The 21919-nt window shown below is 29.5% G+C and overlaps 1 protein-coding gene across 1 annotated transcript in view; it reads left to right on the top strand.

The window, feature by feature from the left end:
- alpha-Catr (alpha-catenin related) overlaps nucleotides 1-15956 on the top strand; it is a 233368-nt gene extending 217412 nt beyond the window's left edge. Inside the window, exon 12 of the mRNA XM_072536256.1 lies at nucleotides 449-15956. Coding sequence (XP_072392357.1) covers nucleotides 449-583 — 135 coding nt within the window. The 3' untranslated portion in view covers nucleotides 584-15956. The remainder of the gene's footprint in view (nucleotides 1-448) is intronic.
- The last annotated feature ends 5963 nt before the right edge of the window (nucleotides 15957-21919 follow it).

Raw genomic sequence — 21919 nt, 5'->3', positions numbered from 1 at the left:
ATAATAATTGTCACCATTAAAGAATAATAACTGTATTATATTAAGGAAAAACTTACAAATAACCTATCACAATAAAACAATATTGCATTGCAAAATAGCAGATCGCTATAAAAAACAACACAATTGTTATAAATATTTTTGAAGCTTACATCAAAATTTTCACCAAGTATATCAATCATATAAAAACTGAATTAGCAATTTTTTATATACCGGTATCTTATCATAGAAGATATAAAATAGATAGACATAATAAATATATTTCCATTACCTACCATGATAGACTGTTGTTTATATAGATAGATCTTGGTAAAATGAAATGCCGCAGATTAAATGCTTTCAAACTGAAAGAGTTGACTATATTCTTATATGTAAACACAAACTATCAAAAAATAGTTGCATCCATTTATTTTTCTTATTCTTGTTAATTTATATTTGTATTTCTGTTTAGTATAAGCTGGACTTTCGTGGATCTGGCGCAGGAGCTCGCAGGGGCTCGGGTGGAGAGGGAGGATCTTCCAGTGGTGGCGGTGCGAGCGGAGATAATAAGGGTGGAGGAGCTACAGGCTCGGATCAAAGTTTATGACAAATGGGGATGTCCCGGCGCAACAAGGGAGATTCGAGACGAACTCGGGTCTCCTTCTTGTTGTTCTAGGATGTCAGTTGCGTTTATTTTTTTATTGAAACGTATGTTCGGAAAAGTTATGAAATTTTTGATAAATTTGCAAAAAATCTATAAAATCAAAGCTTTATTAAATACTCAACGTACAACTTACTTTTTTCCCAACCCGTACTAGCTTAAATAGTATTAAACACCATAGCAAGTCGAGTAATAAATATACTATTTAATAAAGTTTAACTAAAATGCTTAAATTCTGATAGTGATTAATATAGGCTATCATAATAAATAACAAATATTTATAAAAATTTTCTCTAAGCAATATACTATACCTGGAGAATTTAAAATTTCATAGCTTTTCCATTGGTGAGATTTTTAACCTAAGAGTAAAAGATTTTCTTTAAAACTTTAGTCTAAAAAGGAAAATATCATAAATAATGAATAGATAAAGCCGCTTGTAAACATTTTAAAACAAGTATATTTTTTATTACATTAAAACATAATAATTACATTACAATAACATAATAAATTTAAGCAAAATATTATACGATATACTTAATTATGGATATTTTCGACTATGCATCAATCAAACGTTATATTGATTGATGGTAAAAATTCCAATTATCTCATTAGAGTCTTTCATCCATTACTTTTAATTAAGTTATATGATGATTTAATAAATTTCCAATTATTAAAGTTAGTCTTAATCCATAGTCTTGTTTTAATTTTTAATTCTGGTTTACACATAATCTTGCATTGCACACTGTATGACAAAACAAATATCATGACTTTTTGCCTTTTCTACTTATTTTAACGGTAAGATGTTTAGAAAAGTTGGAAGATCTGGTGTCATCTTGATCCTTGCCACGACGAGAAATCTTTTATCTGTCTTGTATAGCGTATTCCCAAGAATACCCTGCTGTTACTAAGGTGAATTTGGTTAAGCAAAAGTCGACTTTTAGAAGTAACAATTTCTCTCTTTTAGTATCAATTAGGTATTCTGTAACTTACGTGGTGGAATGTGGTTAACATTGATTTTTGCGAGAATAAAGTATCGAAACATTCCTTTACTCCTAAATTACTCCTAAATTTACACAGACTTAATTTTAATAAATAATTTCTAAATAACAGAAATAAGTTTTATAACGCTGATGTTAAGTGTCAATTTCTTAGATAGTCAAATCAATAAATATATTATTAGAATTCAAAGTCTTTTGACACACTTTTGACTACTTTTTTCATTGCTGTCAGTTTTCTGTTTAATTCTCCGTATCATAGAAGGGTTCACACATTAATCTTCTGTTGATACGAGTATAATTATAATTTCGTCGCTTGTCAAAAGACCTTAATTTAGCGTAATCTTCATTAATAAAAAGTATTTTAAGAATAAATAAGTTTTTCAAAACTGACATCATACATTATAACGTTTTTATTTTTAGTTGATAAATAATAAAACAATAACATAAATATTTCTTGGCTGTATGGATCCGCTCCTAATGCCAAAAAATAAAATAAAATAAAATAAAAACATAAAATATTTTAGATCATCAGATAAAAGTTTAGATATTAGTTTAGAATCCGCTATCGTATATGTACATTAAATCTGTAGTTACAAATACCCGGGATCATGATTTTTTTAATTCCCTATTTCTGTTTTTATTATTGGTATGTAGATATTTGGTTTTTCAGATTTTCCACTGTTATTTATTATATAATACTCAAATTATGTCAGCTTATTTACTTGCTAATTCTGCTGAATATTAATAATACATTAATTATTATTATGCAATTGTATATTGCGAAGCCATAATTCGAAGAGTCTAAACGACGATGACGATCATCATAAGGCAAAACAAACTAAAATATTAAATAACAAGACTAATTACCAGATAGAATAAGGTCCGCTGTATTAGAATGTTTCGGATATTTTTTACAATATACTAATAGTATATATGAATGAAAATATATTACAATAACAGAAATATATTTTTTAATAGACTTCTTATTACCATCTTTCATGGGATTACTAACATTTTTTAACTTATTTTAATATTTCGTCGAACGATGTATTGCTACTGTTCTTAGGTATCTAGAAATGTATCAATAAGTTCATTTGAATATTTTTAAATTCCACTTTATTTGAAATCTGTTTAAAAAAACATCAATGGTCAAATGGTTTATCAAAATTTGATAACGTAGGAAAATACCCAGTGGCAGTAATTTCCTTTTTAAATTACTAGCTGTAGATTTATTTTAAAATTCAAGACAATACATTAAAAAGGTCACTAATGAATTAACTAGTTAACAATTGTTTTCTTTTTTAGACTAGACTAGGTATATAAATATAATAATATTTGAATATAAATATTTTATTTGAAATACTTTTTCTTGGTATCACTTTATATTATTTATATATTTTTTTCTTCGTATTTTATGAGATTATGTGCTTAATAAAACCATATTATTTTTTTATTATATTTTTATAGAAAAAATATCATTAGGTTTCAGATATTTTAAAAGAAATGTTAAAATTTAATCATTTTCAAATTATTCAATATTAGATTTCTGATGACAGAAAAATATTTTTGAAATACTAGTTGGGTAGAAAATATATAATAAAAATTTACTTTTCTTATAGATATTTTTATATGTAATAGAAATTGTACTTTTGAATGTGTTGACACTATTTTGGCATAGATATAATAGAATATTAAAACAGTGTAGACCAATATTCTTTAAGCATTGATCATTCTTGTTAAAATCATGTGTTATACTATTCAGTGGGTCCGCTGGATCTTTGCACATTGTTATCATTCGCATTATAGAAATTAAAACAAAATATGTGAGCCGTTTACGTCGGTTATAAGAATTAGAAAATGGCTAATATTATGATCAACGTTTTTATATTTCTTTTTTAATTAATCTATTCGATTTTGAAAACTCGGTATGCATTTATGCACGTGATTTTTTAATCGGAAACCTATTTTTTTGGTACAAACACACATTATAATCCACTATGAAACTAAATTCTGTAGTTGGCTGTATACCATGTATCACAAAAAATTTTATTCAAAAAATTTCCTTTAAAAGGTATAATAATAAAAAACCTATCGGGCTACATCACAGAACTTTTTCAGAATAACTATTTCATCATCAGTGCTATCTTAAATTAAGTATAACCATGGCTGTACATGTTTGAAGCCACTAAATATGTGGTGTATTTTAATATTTAAAACTATGATGTTTAATTTACAAAAGGAATTGATCACATAGCAACGAAGGACTCTACTGGGGTTGCTAGTCCTTAGACGAAGTATCTGTGAGTACTTGTTGAAGCAACTGTTGCTGTTATAATATGTTAAATATATTATATTAAATATTGTAAATTTTAATGATATGTTTAACTGTGATTGGAATCTTGCAGTTGTTTCAGAAAGGGATAAGTACTTTATATATTAAGTGGATATAGGTTGGTATAGTATGTCCTAATAGCAGTCGAGTTATTATTACTTGCTCATTAAGTTTGAATGGGAGTAGTTAGGTGATGCCGACGTACTTGAACATCCTTTAACATCTTTTAATTTGTTGGATGTCGAATTCCTGTTATTCTGATATACATTGGTAATATGTTTTTTGATAGAGATTTTATGGTCGTTTTTGTTACTATGTTTGACCCAGGGATGCTTTCATCTAGTGTAGCTTTAAACGCAAGTTGGTCCACTGCTTCATTTCCATTGATTCCCACGTGCTATAACACCTATAAAAAAGTTGTTCCTATGTTTTTTTGTTGATAGTAGTATTAAGTTAGTAGTAGATAGTAGTATTCAGTTAATTTTTTATTAGCCTTAATATTTCATTTAATGGATATAATTACTGTAAAGCTTTAAGTGTACTTAAGGAGTCAAATATAATGGAAAGTAATATAAGGTGCGGATTTATCTTTTAGTAGTTTGTTCACCAACTATATGGAACCTTATAAGCACCTAAGTTACCCGTTTTCGTATAAGTTGCTATTAAATCAAGAAAGTTACAAAAACAAATTGGACGTTGATAGTCCATTGGATAATTTGATAATTTTGACCGTAAGATCCAATGATAAAATAATTGTGGATAACAAGTACATTTAAGGTTTTATAGTTTTAACTAAAATATCTGTATTACCACTGCTTGTTATTAAATTCACTACACCAATACCTCTTTTTTGTTATGATTTATTTACTATTTTGATCGTAGGCACGTTGCCATATCTATAATTACATACAATGTAAATTGTCTTGAAAATAATAAGAAATTTAAAACGGAAAATAACTGTCACTTTTTTATCATTTAAATTGAAAATTTATAATCCATAGTTTAGACAAAGATTAGTTTGCACTGTTACTAGTATTCTAAAACTTTTTTTGTTATTTACAAACACAGCTCTAAAATATATTTAAACAAATACATTTAAGTCAACACATTTTTAATCTGTCTGAAACATATTGTATGAAGAACGGCTTGTTAAAATATATTGCTAGTAATTATATTGCTAAAATTGTAAGCTTAGTTTTAGAGAGTTGTGCATTAGCATACAATTATTTTATGTATACCGTGATGACGTGTAGGTATATCAATACATTGAAATAAAGGCGGCAAACATGATATACATTCTAAATTCAAACTAAACCCTGCACATTTGTTTTTTTGGCGTTAGTTATTTGAGATCCATTCATTTTAATATTTCAAATCTTTTATTGTCAGATTTATTTTTGACTTTAGATAATAATTTATCTTTTATCTAAGTATTTAAATAAAATAGTTTATAAGTAATGCTGCATTACACTTTTGTTTATATTTTGTAATGTACTAAAGAAAATTAATAACTCTGAAAATATATCTGATTAATAATCTGAAATCTTCGACCGTGTTAAACTATTTAGACAATAACAGGGAATTTTGTTCCGAATTAATATCCCTTTAATATAATGACAGCGTGATATTACCTATTTGCCACGCAAGGCCTCTACACTCAGGTACGTTATATTTCATTTTCTCTTATGCGGTATGTTTATTTTTCATCATTAAACCTATACGAAGATGAAAAAAACAATAAGGAAGAAAATTAGGCAATTAAAACTAGCAATGTATGTTGACAAATATATGTTTTATACCTTTTACAAATTAATTTATTAGTAAACATGTTTTCTTTTAAGTAAAGGTTTGTGAGACAAGTATGTAGATAAATGTAAACAATCATGAAAATGACTGTAATAAATATTGTAAGAATAACCTACACCAATCAACTCTGCATAACTCCAATATTGAGGTAGGTTCACTTTAGGATGTTAAGTAGTTGTTAAGTTAAAAAATGTTGGAGGACTTGAAAAAGTCAAAATTTTTATTGTCTTTAGCAATAAATAAAAAAACTAAGTATATTATCAAGTTAAAATGGAAAAAATCGAATGGAAATTCAACGTTAATTCTTTTTATTAGTATAGTAATAGTAAAAGTTTTTTTGGTATTAAAATTTATTCTGCTTACTGCTGCTTTAATATTTATCTAGGTGGTTCGTTTATAAGTAACTAGGACTTATTTATTTTTAAAATTTCCTTGTGTGGCAGTACTAATTAAAATTGAAAATTCAAAATTTTAACCAAAAAATTATAACGTTTTAATTTTACGTTTTTAATGGCAGCCACATAACATTTAAATACGCTCTGAACTTTAAGTTTTAGGTAAATATCATAGATTTTTGTATAGTCTATAATCAATTACTAATAATACAATTTTAAACACTGAAACTGAAAACTAATTTGTGACTAATAATAATTATTGTGTAGATCAATGTAATATTTAAAGTTAAATTTTACTTCTTCGTCCTCAGCATTTATTTTTTTCCATTTCCGCTCAACAAGGTTCGCTGTTCTTTACTCTTCTCTCATTTTTACTCATTTCTGTCCATCATGTCTTCTTCACCTAGACATTTCTCTCCCAAGTACTCTGCCACACAGTTCTTCCATCTTCTCCTCGGTTTGGTTCTACATCTCTTTTTATCGACTTCTGTTCTATCCTTCGTTATACATTTTCTACGTCTGAAATGAGCAAACCATTTTAGTCTTTGTTGTAATCTTAAATCTTTTTTGTGACTGTTGCATCACCGGCTCTTTGTCTAATCAATTTCCTGATCCTGTTCCTTCTAGTCTTACCCAAAATCCACCATAACATATTTTTATTTCAGCAACCTTCATCTTCTTTTTCCGAAACTTTGTATAATTTTTTTTCAGCATTTTTCCCGATGTTTCGATCGAAGAGTACCCAACTTATTTGCTTTCAGTTAAACCAACCAGCCTGTATCTTATGGGCAATTTTTGAATCTAGTGCCCCATTTTCCGTTATGTAACCCTCCAACATTTCTTTTATCTACTAGCACAATATGATCAGAAAAGAGCATTGACCAAGGAGCGCGCTCTCTTAGCTTCTCTGTTATTACATCCGTCACAAGATTAAACAGGTAGGGACTCAGTGAACAGCTTTGATGTAAATTAACCATCACCGGAATACTTTTACTGGGTTAATCTGACACCAGTACTTATTTAGGTGTACTCTTGCCAATAAATAGCCCTTAAGAGCCTTATGTACTTCTCAGGAACCCATTTCTCTCTGATACATCTCCATAGCTCTGACTAGCACTGTGTCGTGTGACTTCTCAATATCATCAAAAGTACGAAATGTAGCTCTATTTTCTTTCCGCAGTATTCCTCTACCAACTGTCTTAAAGGTAGAAAAGGAAGGAGGAAAACAGGTATCCGTTTTTCTCCTTCCTGGTATAAATCCAAACGGTTCTTCTCCTAATGACGTATCTCCTCTTAAACTTCACTTTAAAGTTCACTCTCCTAAATTTTTATTGTTTGCGCCTTTACTGTATTCCTTTATAGTTTTTACAGTCCTGAATGTTACCTAAATTTTTAAACAATGCTCATCATACTCTCTCTCTCTCTCTCTCTCTCTCTCTCTCTCTCTCTCTCTCTCTCTCTCTCTCTTTCTCTCGCTCTCTCTTCAAGTATTAGTAATCCTTTTTTCCTCATATTATATCCTACTCATTATTTGCCATAAAATATCAAGTCCTTCATCCCCTAGAGCCGTCCAAACCTTCACAGGTATTCTATCAGGTCCTACTGTCTTACGATTCTTCATCCTATTTAACGCCTCGATAGCCTCATGTCTTGAAATCACCGGTATTATTTTCATTCGCTTTATCATTTGAAATTCGGTATCTTCTTTTTTCCTGTGTTGTTAATAAAAGTCATCAAATTGGTATTAAATATAACAGCACAACGGTTTACTATAGATATTATATATATCACACAAACAACCATATAAATTTTAAAATGTCAAAAGTCATCGATCAATGACAGACCATAATTTATTAAAGATAGAGAAAACTCACGAACAATAGTTGGATAGGAAGAATGCATGATAAAATTCTAAACTTATACTTTATAAAAAGAAAGAATTTAATTATAAGTTTCATAATATAATATATTAAAAATAATTGTAAGTACAAGCATAAATAATAAGATAAAAAAAATATAATATAAAAGCAAAATTATATTAGTTACATTTTTTTTTCAAAACATATCTTAAATGTCCTTATACCATCACAGCTTATATTTTGTATATTTTGTTTGAAATTAGCCATCGGGATGGTAATTGTTGGACATGTTTCTGAGTAATAGGAATAATGCAAATATACAATATAGTATATTTATTATAGGATAGAACCAAAATTACTTTTTCAAATACCCAAGACAAGATATACTATAAGGCTTTCCAACGAAAGACTCATAGTGTTTGTCGTAAACTTTGTCCTTGAATTTAAATTTGAATTTAGATGTGGTTACTTTACTCTCATTTGATTAATTGCAAACAAACTTTCGGTGTAGGCATTTTTACTATTTTTGACATACCTTCTTGATCCGAAATTATGTAATACTGATTAATCAAAAACCATTTTAAACCGAAATTAATTTATACTTCAGCGGTGAAACTATTCGGATTAAAATGCAGAATCATGTCTTCATAACTTTTTTTGGCAATAACACGGCCCTTAGCGCTGTAGACTAAAATTTTAATTCTGTATTTTCAAACAGAAACCCAACGGTATTTTAATTAACGAAACATCAACTCCAAAAACGATAATGAATGGTGTTCAAAATAGAGAGTATCAAAAACCTTTACCATGCCAGGCACTTAAGAGGCATGTGAAATAGAGGCAAAGATAATACTCGCTAAACACTATATGTAGAAAGCCTGTTTTTATACTCAACAGTTACTTATTTGGCAGTCCAATTACCAAAAAGTTAAATTTGGATGTCTTCTTAGTAAAACCCGTAACAGCGTAACAGAGCCGGACTTAACAGGACGAAGCAGGCATTTAAGAGAAATGGCTCAGCAACACTTATAAAACCTGGTTTTGTAACGTACTTAAATGAAAACAATAGGTACTGGATAATGAGAGAGGACATCTATGTAAAATCTTAAAAATATGAAAACCTAATCATTAACTAGAATCCGTAACCTAACAAACATTTTTTGTATAACAAAAATAGGTGTTGGAGATTATTAGGTACAAAATTAGGTATGAGAGCGTCCTGAATACTCGACCTCCAGAAGGCACGTACTCGTGAGGACCTCAGAGTTTAAAGTTCAATCTATGTATACAAGTTTACGAAATACTATCAGCAACAAGCATCCATACTAGTATCTTTATGTTTTACAAACCATTCCTTACGAATATCACGTAATTCAACAATCCAAAGGATAGTGAAGGGTTAGTATTATATTTTCCCAATCTTATCGCACAATGATACCTATCATAGTTAACCCTCAACTGGTATGATGAGTCAATATTGAGTCAAAAAGATGTAGTTTAACAATTTATTAATATTGTAATCGACACACGGCATTGACCAGCTATGAAATATCCTATTTTCTACATGATTTACACATTTAGTGATCTTATTTTTTGTTCTACTGTTTTAAATAATGGACTGCAGCAACAGACCTCTTACGTAAAATGAACTGGAACAAGAGGCTTTAGACGATTATATTAGTGATTATTTGTCTATTGAAAGTGAGTTTAGTAATCATGACAGTGATTTAATGTTAAAGGCATCAGATAATGAGCAAACTGAAAAAAAATTGTTTAAAAACAATCAAATACGGTTAAAAGTTATAAAAAGGGAGAATTCAAAATAGGGGGCAGTATTTTTTAAAAAGAATAAATACAAGTGGGTAAAAATACCTCCAGCTTGCGAAAAACTCAAGCAGAACATTTAATCATAGCATGCATACCCGCTGTGATATATGATGCATACAGGAATAAACCAACTAAACAAGTACAAACAAGGACTTTGATATTTGACAATCATAGGCTTTATCTTATAGTAGAACATACGAATGAAACAAGCACCGATTTCAGAATGCCTTACGGTGATAGAGACTTGAATGGGCTCGTTATGGGAAAGAGATCTAACGGGTCGCGACATTTTTTGCGTCCCTATGGCACTGAAACTTTTTATGCGGTGCATTGCTCTTTGATAATAGTATCACAAGAAATGAACGAGCCCAGAATGGAGATAAACTTGCCGCTATTTTAGATATGTTAAAACCTTATGAATGTCAACTCCCAATTAAATTATGGCTGTGGTCAGTTAATGACTATTGGTGAAATGCTTGTAGGCTTTAAAAGAATATTTCGATATAAGTTGTATAATATGCCAAATAAACACAATAAATATGGCATAAAGATAATGTGTTTGTGTGATGCCAAAACAAATTATTTATTGTATGAGTTTATATATGGTGGAAAAGATAATTCTCCTAATCCAAAAAAACTATCAATTCTCACACTTAACGGTTTTCATAAGTTAAATTGGCCAATAAATTGAAACAATGTGGACTAACGTGTACAGGAACCGTGCAAAAAAAACAAAAAAGAAATTCCTACTGTATTTTTGTCTGATAAAGACCGGCCCGTTTTTTTAACAACTTTAGGATTTACAAGAGATCTAACATTTCTACCATATGTGCCGAAAATTCGTAAATGTGTCATAATGCTGTCTTCGCTACACCATACAGATACAATTGAAAATAATGATAAAAAGTTCCCGAAATTATTATCCCGAAGTTTTTATAATTTAACAAAAGGGGGGTTGACAGTTTAGACCAAAAATGCGCATGTTATAATGCAGGTCGTAGAAGTAGTCATTGACCAAGAACGGTTGACTACATCTGTGTTTAGTGTCCTTGGGCATTGGCCACTAATGACATTTTATGCAATGATAGATATGGTTGTAAATTCTCACGTTATTTATAATAGTGCAGAAAATACTAATAACACAATGGACAAACAATAGATTATTACCTTGGGAAGAGAACTTATCAAGGACCACATTTAAATAAGGACTGAAATTAGAAATATTCCGATTGATCTACGAAGTATGATACGGCGTTTTATTGAACTACCTACAGAACAGCCCAGAAAAGATAATCTCCATGATAAGAAAAGACGGCGATGTCACATGTGTTTTAACAACAACAAACAAATGTGCTCAGTATGTATGAAGAGCGTCTGTAAGAATCATAGCGTTGATGTTATGAAATTTTTGCAGTTGTGCGACTGCGACGGAATAAGTCTTTAACTAATTTCAAGGTACAAAATACCCTAGACTTTTTGACTAAAATTCCTAATTTTTTATTCCTTTTTTACCAGACAGACATAAATAAGTTGGAAAAAAATTATTTAGTCAGATTAGCGTTTTTTTTAATATTTCTAGTATAATTTTGTTAGTTTTTGTATAAAAGTTTTTAGTCCAAAAAAATTCAATGTTTATGTTTAATTCATAATAATAAGGTATATAATCTATATTAATTTTATTATTGGTAATTGCTATATAAATTATGAAAGAAACATTACTCAAAAGTAGATTTTCGCAAAAAAATATTAAGTAGCAAAAGATATTAAAAAAAAATGTGACCTGAGTTTGTTTTACGCTAAATAAATGAACCACTTAATAGTTTGCTCCAACTATTGCTATGAATAAGTATACTACTTAAGAAGTTAATAAGTTAACTATCAACTACTGTCTATTATTTTTTTATACAGATCTATTGCACGTTTAAAATTTGGTGGCTCCTATTTTTTTTATTCTTATCTATATAACCACGAAGAGATTTCAACAAATTGATCGTTTCTTCTTTTTCGATTTAATTGAAATATACCCTTATTGACTTCCTAAATGCCTCCCACATTTTAGAAACTATTATGATGTTAAATATACTTAATTTTGTACTAGCCATGTTTCCAAGAAAAATTTATTTTTAATATAGGTACAAATGTAATGATATAATTGTTATGCTAAGCGTAAGTATAAAACCATAAGTATTATTAGGAAATAATAAATGTAGCGAAAGGTTCTTTTAGTTTCCTTTTTATCGGTACTATACTAATAAATATATTTTCTTGGAAAATGGAATAATTTTAGAATAAGTTTTTACCAACCTCGAATGTTTAATTAACTTTTTCTAATAACTAAGATAAGTCAAATACTTGCTCTATTCATAGCATATATATTTTTATGCTGCTAATTTCATAGATAGTTGGTGGTCAATGGATGTTGTGATATTATTTAATTATAAACAAATTGAGAGAATGAATAAAGTTTCTTTTTCTTTTTCTACTTTTATCTAGGAATATTTTTTGTTTAACCTCTTGTCTCTCATAAAGTTGGAATATTATTATTCTGTCTATCTCTTTTAGATACACTTTCTTCTTTCGATTGATTACTTGTCTGAGCTTATGCTATCTTATTTTCTAGTTACTATTTTGTTTCTTGCAATTTTATTGTTTTCTCAATTTTAGTACCTATTTTATATTACGCTTTCTATTCCGTTCTATGTTGCAGTTACTAATTTTATGTTTTTTTTTTCTTTCATGTTTTTTTAAGATTTAAATTTGATTTATATTTAAGTAGTTTTAGTAGTGTCGTTTCACTTCTTGAATCTGCAGCGTAGCGTCGGTCATAACATTCGGATGACATACATTTCAGTTGTTGTCTATATATTATTCCTTATGGCGTATGATTGCTTCTGTTTATTTTTCTGAAGCTATTTTCTTGTAGTATTTTAAAGTAATTACTATTTAAACTAAAGGTTAAATTACGTTTATTGACGTTTCAATTTCCACTTCGAAAATCGTTCTCAAAATACAAACATTAGTCAATTTACTAGTGTTTGTAGTGGGCTTATAATTTTTGGCATCTGGTCCGGCATTTAAGTTCAGTAGATCTTTTAACTCTAGGAAAAGTTAAGATTTTCTTATGAGGCACTGGAAAATGTCCTCGCTTTAAGATGCCTGTGGCAATTTTTTTACATGATTGGAGATAGTTCTAGCTAATCTCTACTGCGAGAGGGCGGCGGTGAACTTTTTACTATGCCTTGTATGTATTTTAGTAGGATGCAATTATGTTTTTTCCTTATTCTGATAGGTATTTTTCTTCTTCATCTTTTTATATAGACATGACTTTGTCTGTTTTTCGATGTGCCTCCAGTAAGTTTTCATTCTATCGTTTGCGTGGTCTTCCTACTGATCGTCTTCCTATTGGGGAACCGTCTCTTGCAGTCTTTACTACTCTATTTGTTGTCATTCGGCTTATATGATCGTTCCATTCTACTCTTCTATTTCTTACCCAGTTTTTGACGTTCTCCACCTTGCATCTATGTCGTATATCTGTACGTCTAGCTTTATCCCATAGTGTCCTACCATCAATTTTTCTAAGTGTTTTCATCTCTGCTGTTTCTAACATCCTTTTTGTTCTCTCTGTGTCAGGTCTTGTTTCTACCGCGTATGTTATTATTTGTCTGATGACTGTTTTGTAAATTCTGCCTTCCGTTTCTTTCCCGATATTTTATTTCTCCATATTGTTTCGTTTAGGCAGCCTGCGGCTCTGTTTGCTCTATTCACATGATCTTTCACTTCGGTTTCGAGCTTTCCGTAGCTAGATAATGTGATGCCTAGATATGTAGATGATACGTATTCAAGGGAATTTTTTTGAAGTCCAGATCAGAGAATACTTTTGAGTTTAATGGGCAAACGCTACAGTTTTAAAACCCAGAGGTGATATTTTGAGAGATGAAACTCGTTTCAAAACAATTTTCACCAAACCGGGTATGTCATGTTGGATTATTTTCCGACCTTGAAAAATTCCTCTGAAAAGTGTACACTGTAATTTCAAACGATCTTAAACCATCTGAACACCATCACATCAAGTGGTTAAAGTTCATGCGTGGTGTGGTAGAACAGATAACATGGTCACGCCGTTTTCTCTGGCAAGAATAATAAGGGTTCAAATTTAAATGAGAACTGTGGTTATTCAAAATTAAAAACACAGGGTACTGTTTGAAAGGCCGAACTATTTTAATAGTTATAATAATATATAATAATAAAAGAACTTCAGCCATTCATGAAAAACGTCTACATTGATCCACCCAGAATAACTGCACCAAGCGGCGCTACCAGAGTTCAACATTCTCCCTCCTACTTTCTTTAACTTTCCGAAAATGAAGGCTGGCGAAATAAAACTTCCAGCGCCATTGATGCAACCAATTATTGTGGTCAGTTCACCTCTCTTAGCAGAACTTGAGCCTTGTTGGCTTAGAAGATTAAGTTTTTACACCACACTCGTCCATGTTATATATGCTGGTTGTACTTTATTGTAAAAAATAATAGTTTTTCTTTAGTTTCTCAAAGAGAGAGAGATCATAATTCATATCCTAGACTCTTGAAGCATTCTTTATAATGTTGATATCCTATTAAAATATTACTTTTAATAATTTACATATTGTATGAGCTTGTTTGCTATTTCGTCTTTATTCAAGATAAACTAAGTTTTACTTTAAATTTTTTTATATTTTTACTAAATATTGTTTAGTTTAAATTTGGTAAAAATATTAACTTCTGTTTCGAATTCGTCTGTTTTTAACTTAAGAATTTTAAAAATAATTTTTGGGTACAACAAAAACTTTGCTTGAAATAATATCTTATTTTAATATTTAGACTATATTTATTTTGATATTGAATATAAAATCTATTAAAATTTTTAAATCTCTTATTATAATTATAATAGTTTTACTTGAAGTTCTTTGATATTTTCTTGTGTCTGATCTGATCTGACAAAATATTTTCCTTAATTATTTTACCACAATTCTATGGTGCCCATTCTTTTTTTTATTCCTATGATAAAAGTTTTTTTGTGTACATGCGAACGACTAGCGAACTGCAGTTGGTTAATCTATCACTCGATTGCTACGTGGCGTATATAATTACAGAATTACCATTTACTTGAATGAGATGTTCCTTGTAAATCAATACAAAAATTTTATATCGCATTTTACACATGCGTAGTAGAGAGTGTATTTTCACGCAGGTTTTGCTAGTTGTTGATAGATGGCGAGAAGTAGAACATTACAAAAATATTATTAACATTGTTTTTTATTTCGAAATTAACTATTTATTTTGTAGTTATTTGTTATTTTACTTAATCTATCCGATTATTGTTAATTTAAATTAAAAGTTATATGAATTCACTTATATTTCCAATTTTGTTTTTATCAAAATCAAAGAATTATTTAAACCTGACATTAATAAATAACAGCCTATTAATTTCCTTTAAGACCTGTTGTATTCCACCTTTAATAAATGTACCTAATGGTAGATGACTATAAAGAAAGGGAATTTCTCTTTGGCTATGCCGTATTTATACTCGAGGTATTTCTGAAGGTGCTTCCATTAATAAAGCTAAGATAACTAGATTAACTTAGATATTCGATGGTTGGCTAGGATGTTGTCCAATTATTTGAATAATTTTGAAATTACTATCATTTTATTGAAAATTGGTAATTGAGATCACTTTTTCTGTTGCTTAATGTAAAACTTTTATTATTAAATTAGTAAACTTTAAAAAAGTATTATTTAGAATATAAAGTTATACCTACATTTTATTTGTTTTATGCAGTTATAATGTTAAAGAAATCGTTAGGTATATTTAAATTGTATGGGCAGGATTATGTCTTTTCCTTTTTCACTTTGTATCTGGCATTTTTTATCACGTATTTCTTGTCTTTGTCCATTTCAGTTACCATAAAAAATATAACATACGAAACTATTTGCAATCATGGCTGCTTTTTTTTCATACACCTTCTGAAATCCCGACGTTGAGTATCTCTTAACATTCAAAAGGTCCAGTCTTTTTTTAACTGTTATTTTTGCTTTACAAATATATGTATACAGATATATATATATATATATATATATATATATATATATATATATATATATATAAATATATATATATATATATATATATATACATAAATATATATATATATATATATATATATATATATATATATATATATATATCTCTGTATCTGTGGAGTAGGGAGGGCGAGTTAAGTTTCACAGCACTTAGGCCACAATTGACCCATTGTGCATCCTCCCAGGGAGCTGTCACCCTTAGCTCATTGTCCATCCTGCCAATTCTAGGAAGGTGGACAAGTCACCAGGAGACATCTCTCTTATATAGGGCAGGACTCGCCGAACGCGTACTCTCCTATTAACGATAACTCTGGGCATTCACATAGGACATGCTCTACAGTTTCGTCTTCTCGTTCACACTTCCTACATAGAGGTGTGTCTGCTAGTCCCAGTGTATGGAGGTGTTATATATATATATATATATATATATATATATATATATATATATATATATATATATATATATATTCTACCATCGTGTATGTCACTACTTTATCTCCTGCTCGAAAGTTTGACGTAACCATCTGGTTTAAATTGCTTTATGTTGGTCACGATTTCCTCTTTTACTACATTCTTGATGTCTGCATTTGGCCTGCTTCTATATTTGTTTAAGATCTGTTTTGATTGGTCCCAGTATGGTTCTTGTTTTTTCTTTTCACCATTCGTCTTCTTGACATTTTTGAGTTATTGTTATTGTTTCTGCTGTGTATAATATTATTTCTCTTATATAGGTTATTATCTATAGGTATATTATACCTTACTTTTCTTATCCCGTATTTTTCTTGGGTAATCTCTTATTTGCACAATAAGCTCTATTCGCTTCCAATATTTTTTTGTTTCTATTATTCTTTCTCCAGTTTTATCTTAGCACAAATTTTAGACCTAGATCTATGAATTTTTTTTATTTATATCTGTAATTATGTGGATAAGTTAGTTGGTAGAGTATTAACTATCATGCATAAGGTCCATGTTCGCTACCTGCAAACATTGAAAACATCGAGATAAATTTTAAGATATTCAAATGCTCCAGTTGGCTGCGCCTGAATAAAATAAGTAACTTAATTACTAAATTCATTCTATATTGTAGGCCTAAGAAATGTCAGTCTACCTTAGTTTGTATACTGCTCTACCAGGGTAAAGGGGTATTATGTTATGAAAAAAATTAAAAGATAAAATAATTTTAAAGTTGGCCCATTATTTAGGACTATTACTGTATATAAATTATTTACTGATGTTTTTTTAATATTATTTAAAGAGTTTCAATAATTTTGCGAAAATATAGACGAAATCATTAACAAAAGTAACCGTTTAAGCAAAATTATAATAACAATCGTAAGTTCTTTTACATAAACATCCACTAAGCACATAAAACTAATTCTTTATTGCATGTATATCAATTTTGTACTCGAAATTATTCATATGATTGGACTATATAAATATGACAGCGGTTAACTAAAATAATGTACTTATAACTATTTAAAAAATATACTGATTAATACATGTTGTGCCTGTAAAGTAATTACAGTGAGCTACAAAATATAGAAATGTTTATTAAATATATAAATGTATTTTGTTAAGAGAATTTTATTTATCATGTTTTATAAGAGCTGTGTTACACTTCAAATGAGCTGAGCACGTATTTTATTTTACTGATACGTTTATAGATATATTAAGAATTTCCTATTTTAAGAATTTGGATAAACTTCTGGCTTAAAACAGTTGCTGCAATTAATAGAAAATCAAAAAAGTTTAGTTTTTCACCGTCTCCACTACTCACATTGTGGAATTTAATAATTAATTGTTGAAATATATTACGTATCACTATTTTCAACTAAGTGTCAACCCTTGAATTTGAGAAAACATATAGGTAATTTTTGATATTTTTATAAAGATAGATAATTTTTTTTTTATTTTAAATGAGATTCTACTATAACTACAGAGGTTATTTGCACTAACAATTTTATTAAAATAAATATGGCAAGAAATGATAATTAGAAATTAATACAGAAAATTAGATCTTAACACAACACGCGCACAAAACGAGTTGCCTAAATTGTATACAGATATATTTAAATCAGGTAACCCAGTATCGTACGTCCTTAAACCAGGAAAACTATCAGATACGTTAGAGTGTTACCACCCCATCACCTCAGCTTACGAGCTCCTTCAAAGACTGATCCTAAATACAATTGTTCCAAAGCAATTCAAATTAAACAATGAGGATTCAGGCTATAGAGAAGCAACATGACCAAGTGTTCTCTATAACTACTTACATAGATACAGGTTACCAAAGAAAGTCTCTGTGGCATTCAACTTTCTTACAATAATCCTCCACGGCTAAATACTATGATTTTATATGAGTGAATACCGCCTACATCTCAGCTTAATATCACCACAAATATAATATCTGAAATGATAAATCTACACCAACAGAATTGCTTTCTATTTCTAAGCAGGATCGTAAATATGCTTTACTGAGATAGTTCCAAAACAAATACGAGTACACAGGAACATCGCTGACCTCATTGCTTGCGCTTTAAAAGACCACTAACTGAAGATACAGTAAACCTGAGATTCAACACGTTCTAAATGCAAACGCAGTAGAAAATAAGCTGAACGATAGATCCAACACGATAATGAGAAACCACATATCACAGAAACTTAATCAGGTTTTGACCTCCCCCAAAAATCATAGTCAATCCTTAACAGATCAGCGAGACCTGCCTACGTTACACTAGCATTGATTAAATACTTTTATTATCTAATGATTTAAATAATAAATTTTTGTGTATTAAATAGGCATATGCGAAATAAACAAAATATTGTAACACCATTTGTATATTGATATAAATTTCTTTCCTATAAAATTTTAAGAAGATTTTCTTTATTTATACGTTAAGCCTAATCTTCAAAGATTAGGCTTAATGTATAGAACTTTAAACAGGGGGGCGGTTCCTCTGAAGCCGTCAAGTGTTCGAGAGACAGTAGAGTATGACCGAAGGTCTTTCTGATAACTATTTTTTTCTCTTGTAGTCATAATAGGTAGTTGGAATGTCTCGACATTAGGCTGAAATTCTTTAAGTTGCTATATATTCGTAGACTTTATAACCTTATTTCTGCAATATGTTTTTTGGCAGCTGCATAGCTAGACAGTTTCGAAGTAAGTATAAGCTGGTGATTCTCGCCTTCTATGTACCGTTTTCAGAAGTATCATTTCCTAAAATCCTGATGATATTAAGTTCACCAGTTCATAGTTAAGCACACCAGTGTTCGCTATATTCCAAAAGAGGCGAAGCGACTTATCGTGTGTGGTATACACTAAGAGGTGCTCGGAGTATATCTTTTGAGTACATATTTTATGAATAAAGGTGAAAAACATGGAATCCATACAAACTGAAATATTCCTAGCTTCGTTAGACATGTAGTTTACCGCTTGACACATGGCGTATAAGTCACACTTGTATGAGTAAAGACGAATGATGGGGTGGGACATATTTAAAAAGTAATATTTATGGTTGTTAGAGTTAATCAGACATATATATTAATAATAACGCTGATAGATTGCTAATAGTACTACAATTATTTTCTGTTAAAGGCAATAGCCGTGTAAAATAAATACTTAAAGTTTGACATAATATTCTCTTTTTGATGGTGAAAACTAATAAAATGTCTAAAAACTAGAATATCTAATATCTGAAACAAAAATTATTTTAGCTGGTGTGTATCTAGCACATATGTAGCTTTATTTGCTTAGATTAGACATTATTTTATATGATTATGTTAAATTTGAAGCAATAATTGCATTTTCCCAACTTAAATATAGTTTTTAGCTTAGTTTTTGCTTATATATATATATATATATATATATATATATATATATATATATATATATATATATATATATAAATACGTTCAAATTATCGGGTAAAGTGGTCTGTAATAAAAATCTTTCTTTTTTCTTCTAAATTACTTAATATTTCGCCATTTATTTAAAAGCTTCCTCAGGAGTAAACTAAAAACAATTCTAATATATATATATATATATATATATATATATATATATATATATATATCGATATAAATTAAATAAACGATGACAATCGTCACATTATTAAGAAAAAAGCTGTTCTAGTGTAACACAGTTTCTTTATAAGATGTTTTAAAGTTACGCCCAATAATAAACAAATCAATTGTAACAAAATTTTGTCTTTTTTTGTCACTCTATTGTGTAGATATTAAATATGTCGATTGGTTGTTGCTTAACCAAAAGCTGCGTATTTAATATTTTGCGCTTCCTGACTACCATTACTTTGTTTGTTTCTAATTAAGATTCAGTTCAGATCTAGTTCAAAATAATTACTGGATCTTGATTTTTTTATCAATCGTAGGTACTTAAAACTATTACTTTTCACAATCCAAAGTTATAATTTTATTTTTAATAACTGCATCTTTAAATGAACATTCCACATACTACTAAATTTCATACTACTAAGTTTTTATCCTACTAAATTTTCAACCTTTTTTCTCAAGAGCTTGTCCCCGCTATTCAAGTTTTTATTCCAAATCCAGTTTAGTATTTCATACTAACACTATTTTACCAGCATACAATAAGCACCAGGGAACGTTACCACCATCGAGGACATCTAGTATTTAGGCGACCCAAACAAAATTCCTTATCCACCATCCATTTTAATTACATACGTCGGTGCAGACTTTAAAGACGAATACCATGATGTCCTAGAAAATACTCCCTATAAGTACTGTATAACTAGAAATAATTAAAAGGACAGGGCAAGATTTGATTTTCTGTGGTTATCAATCTCATTGTACAATAATACCTGCCTTAGACGAGGTAGTAACCAAAGCTATTCTACACGCCTTGCTAAAAAAACTAAAAACTCTGACAAGAGCCTTTTTTGAATGCAAATCGATGTTTAGGAACTAACCCAATCTAACCTAAGATCTACTAGGTGACCACTAACAATTGACGCTTCTTTCCCTGCTGCAATCCTACTTTCACATGACATGTATCGGTCTCTCTCACACCTGTCCTAATAGACCTCTTATATGCGTTTTCCAGATTAATGAATAACCTATGAGTGTTTTTTTTATTGCCGTATTTTTAAATCAGTTGCCTCATAATTGTATCTCATCAAACCAAACTGATTATCGGAGATTTCGAATGCTTTACGTATTCACCTATCAATTATTCTCTTCCATATTTTCATGGTGTTACTAAATAGTTTTATAGCTCTATAGTTTGTGCATTTTTGTATATTTTGTTTATTTTTGTAAACTGATATAAATATACTGCTTTTACATTCATCTGGCATTTGTCACACTTCCACAGTTCTATTAAATAAACATGTTAGCTAACATGTTCCTGTCTCTTCTAAAGCTGTCCATACTTCTCCAATAATATCATCTGATTCAACTATGTTAATTTCTTCTTTTTTTTTGCAGTAATTGAACAACTTACTTCCTCGTTTTAATTTTGATGACCATTGCTATTTAGGCCTGTGTCACCTAACCTGGGTTCCTGTCCAATTCTTTATTTAATAAACTGCCAAAGTACTTTTTCCCTCGCTTTTTTACATCCTTTTCGTGAACTAGCAGTTTATTATTTTTATCTCGGATGCTTTTAATTTAACCGAAATCTTTTGCTTTCTTTGCTCTATATTTGGCTAATTTATTATTTTTGTTTCACCTTCCCTGATATCAAGTTGATTGTATAGATTTGTACATGATTCTAATTTAGCTTTTGCTACTGCTAGGGTCATTTCCTTTTTGGAGACCATAGAATTTTTAAGATCTGTGTCCGACCTATTTTTTTGTCAATGTTCACATGTTATGTTTATTACGCAATATCAAGTTAATAACATTGTGAATTCGTCTCTTAAAAAATATCTTTTACTTTTCAATCTGTAACTTCCTTCTTACGTATAAAT

This window comes from Diabrotica undecimpunctata, chromosome 6, assembly GCF_040954645.1.
Source record: "Diabrotica undecimpunctata isolate CICGRU chromosome 6, icDiaUnde3, whole genome shotgun sequence".
In the NCBI taxonomy this organism is placed as follows: Eukaryota; Metazoa; Arthropoda; class Insecta; order Coleoptera; family Chrysomelidae; genus Diabrotica; species Diabrotica undecimpunctata.
The sequence above is the reverse complement of the archived record's forward strand: the minus strand, read 5'-3'. Positions and strand labels throughout refer to the sequence as shown.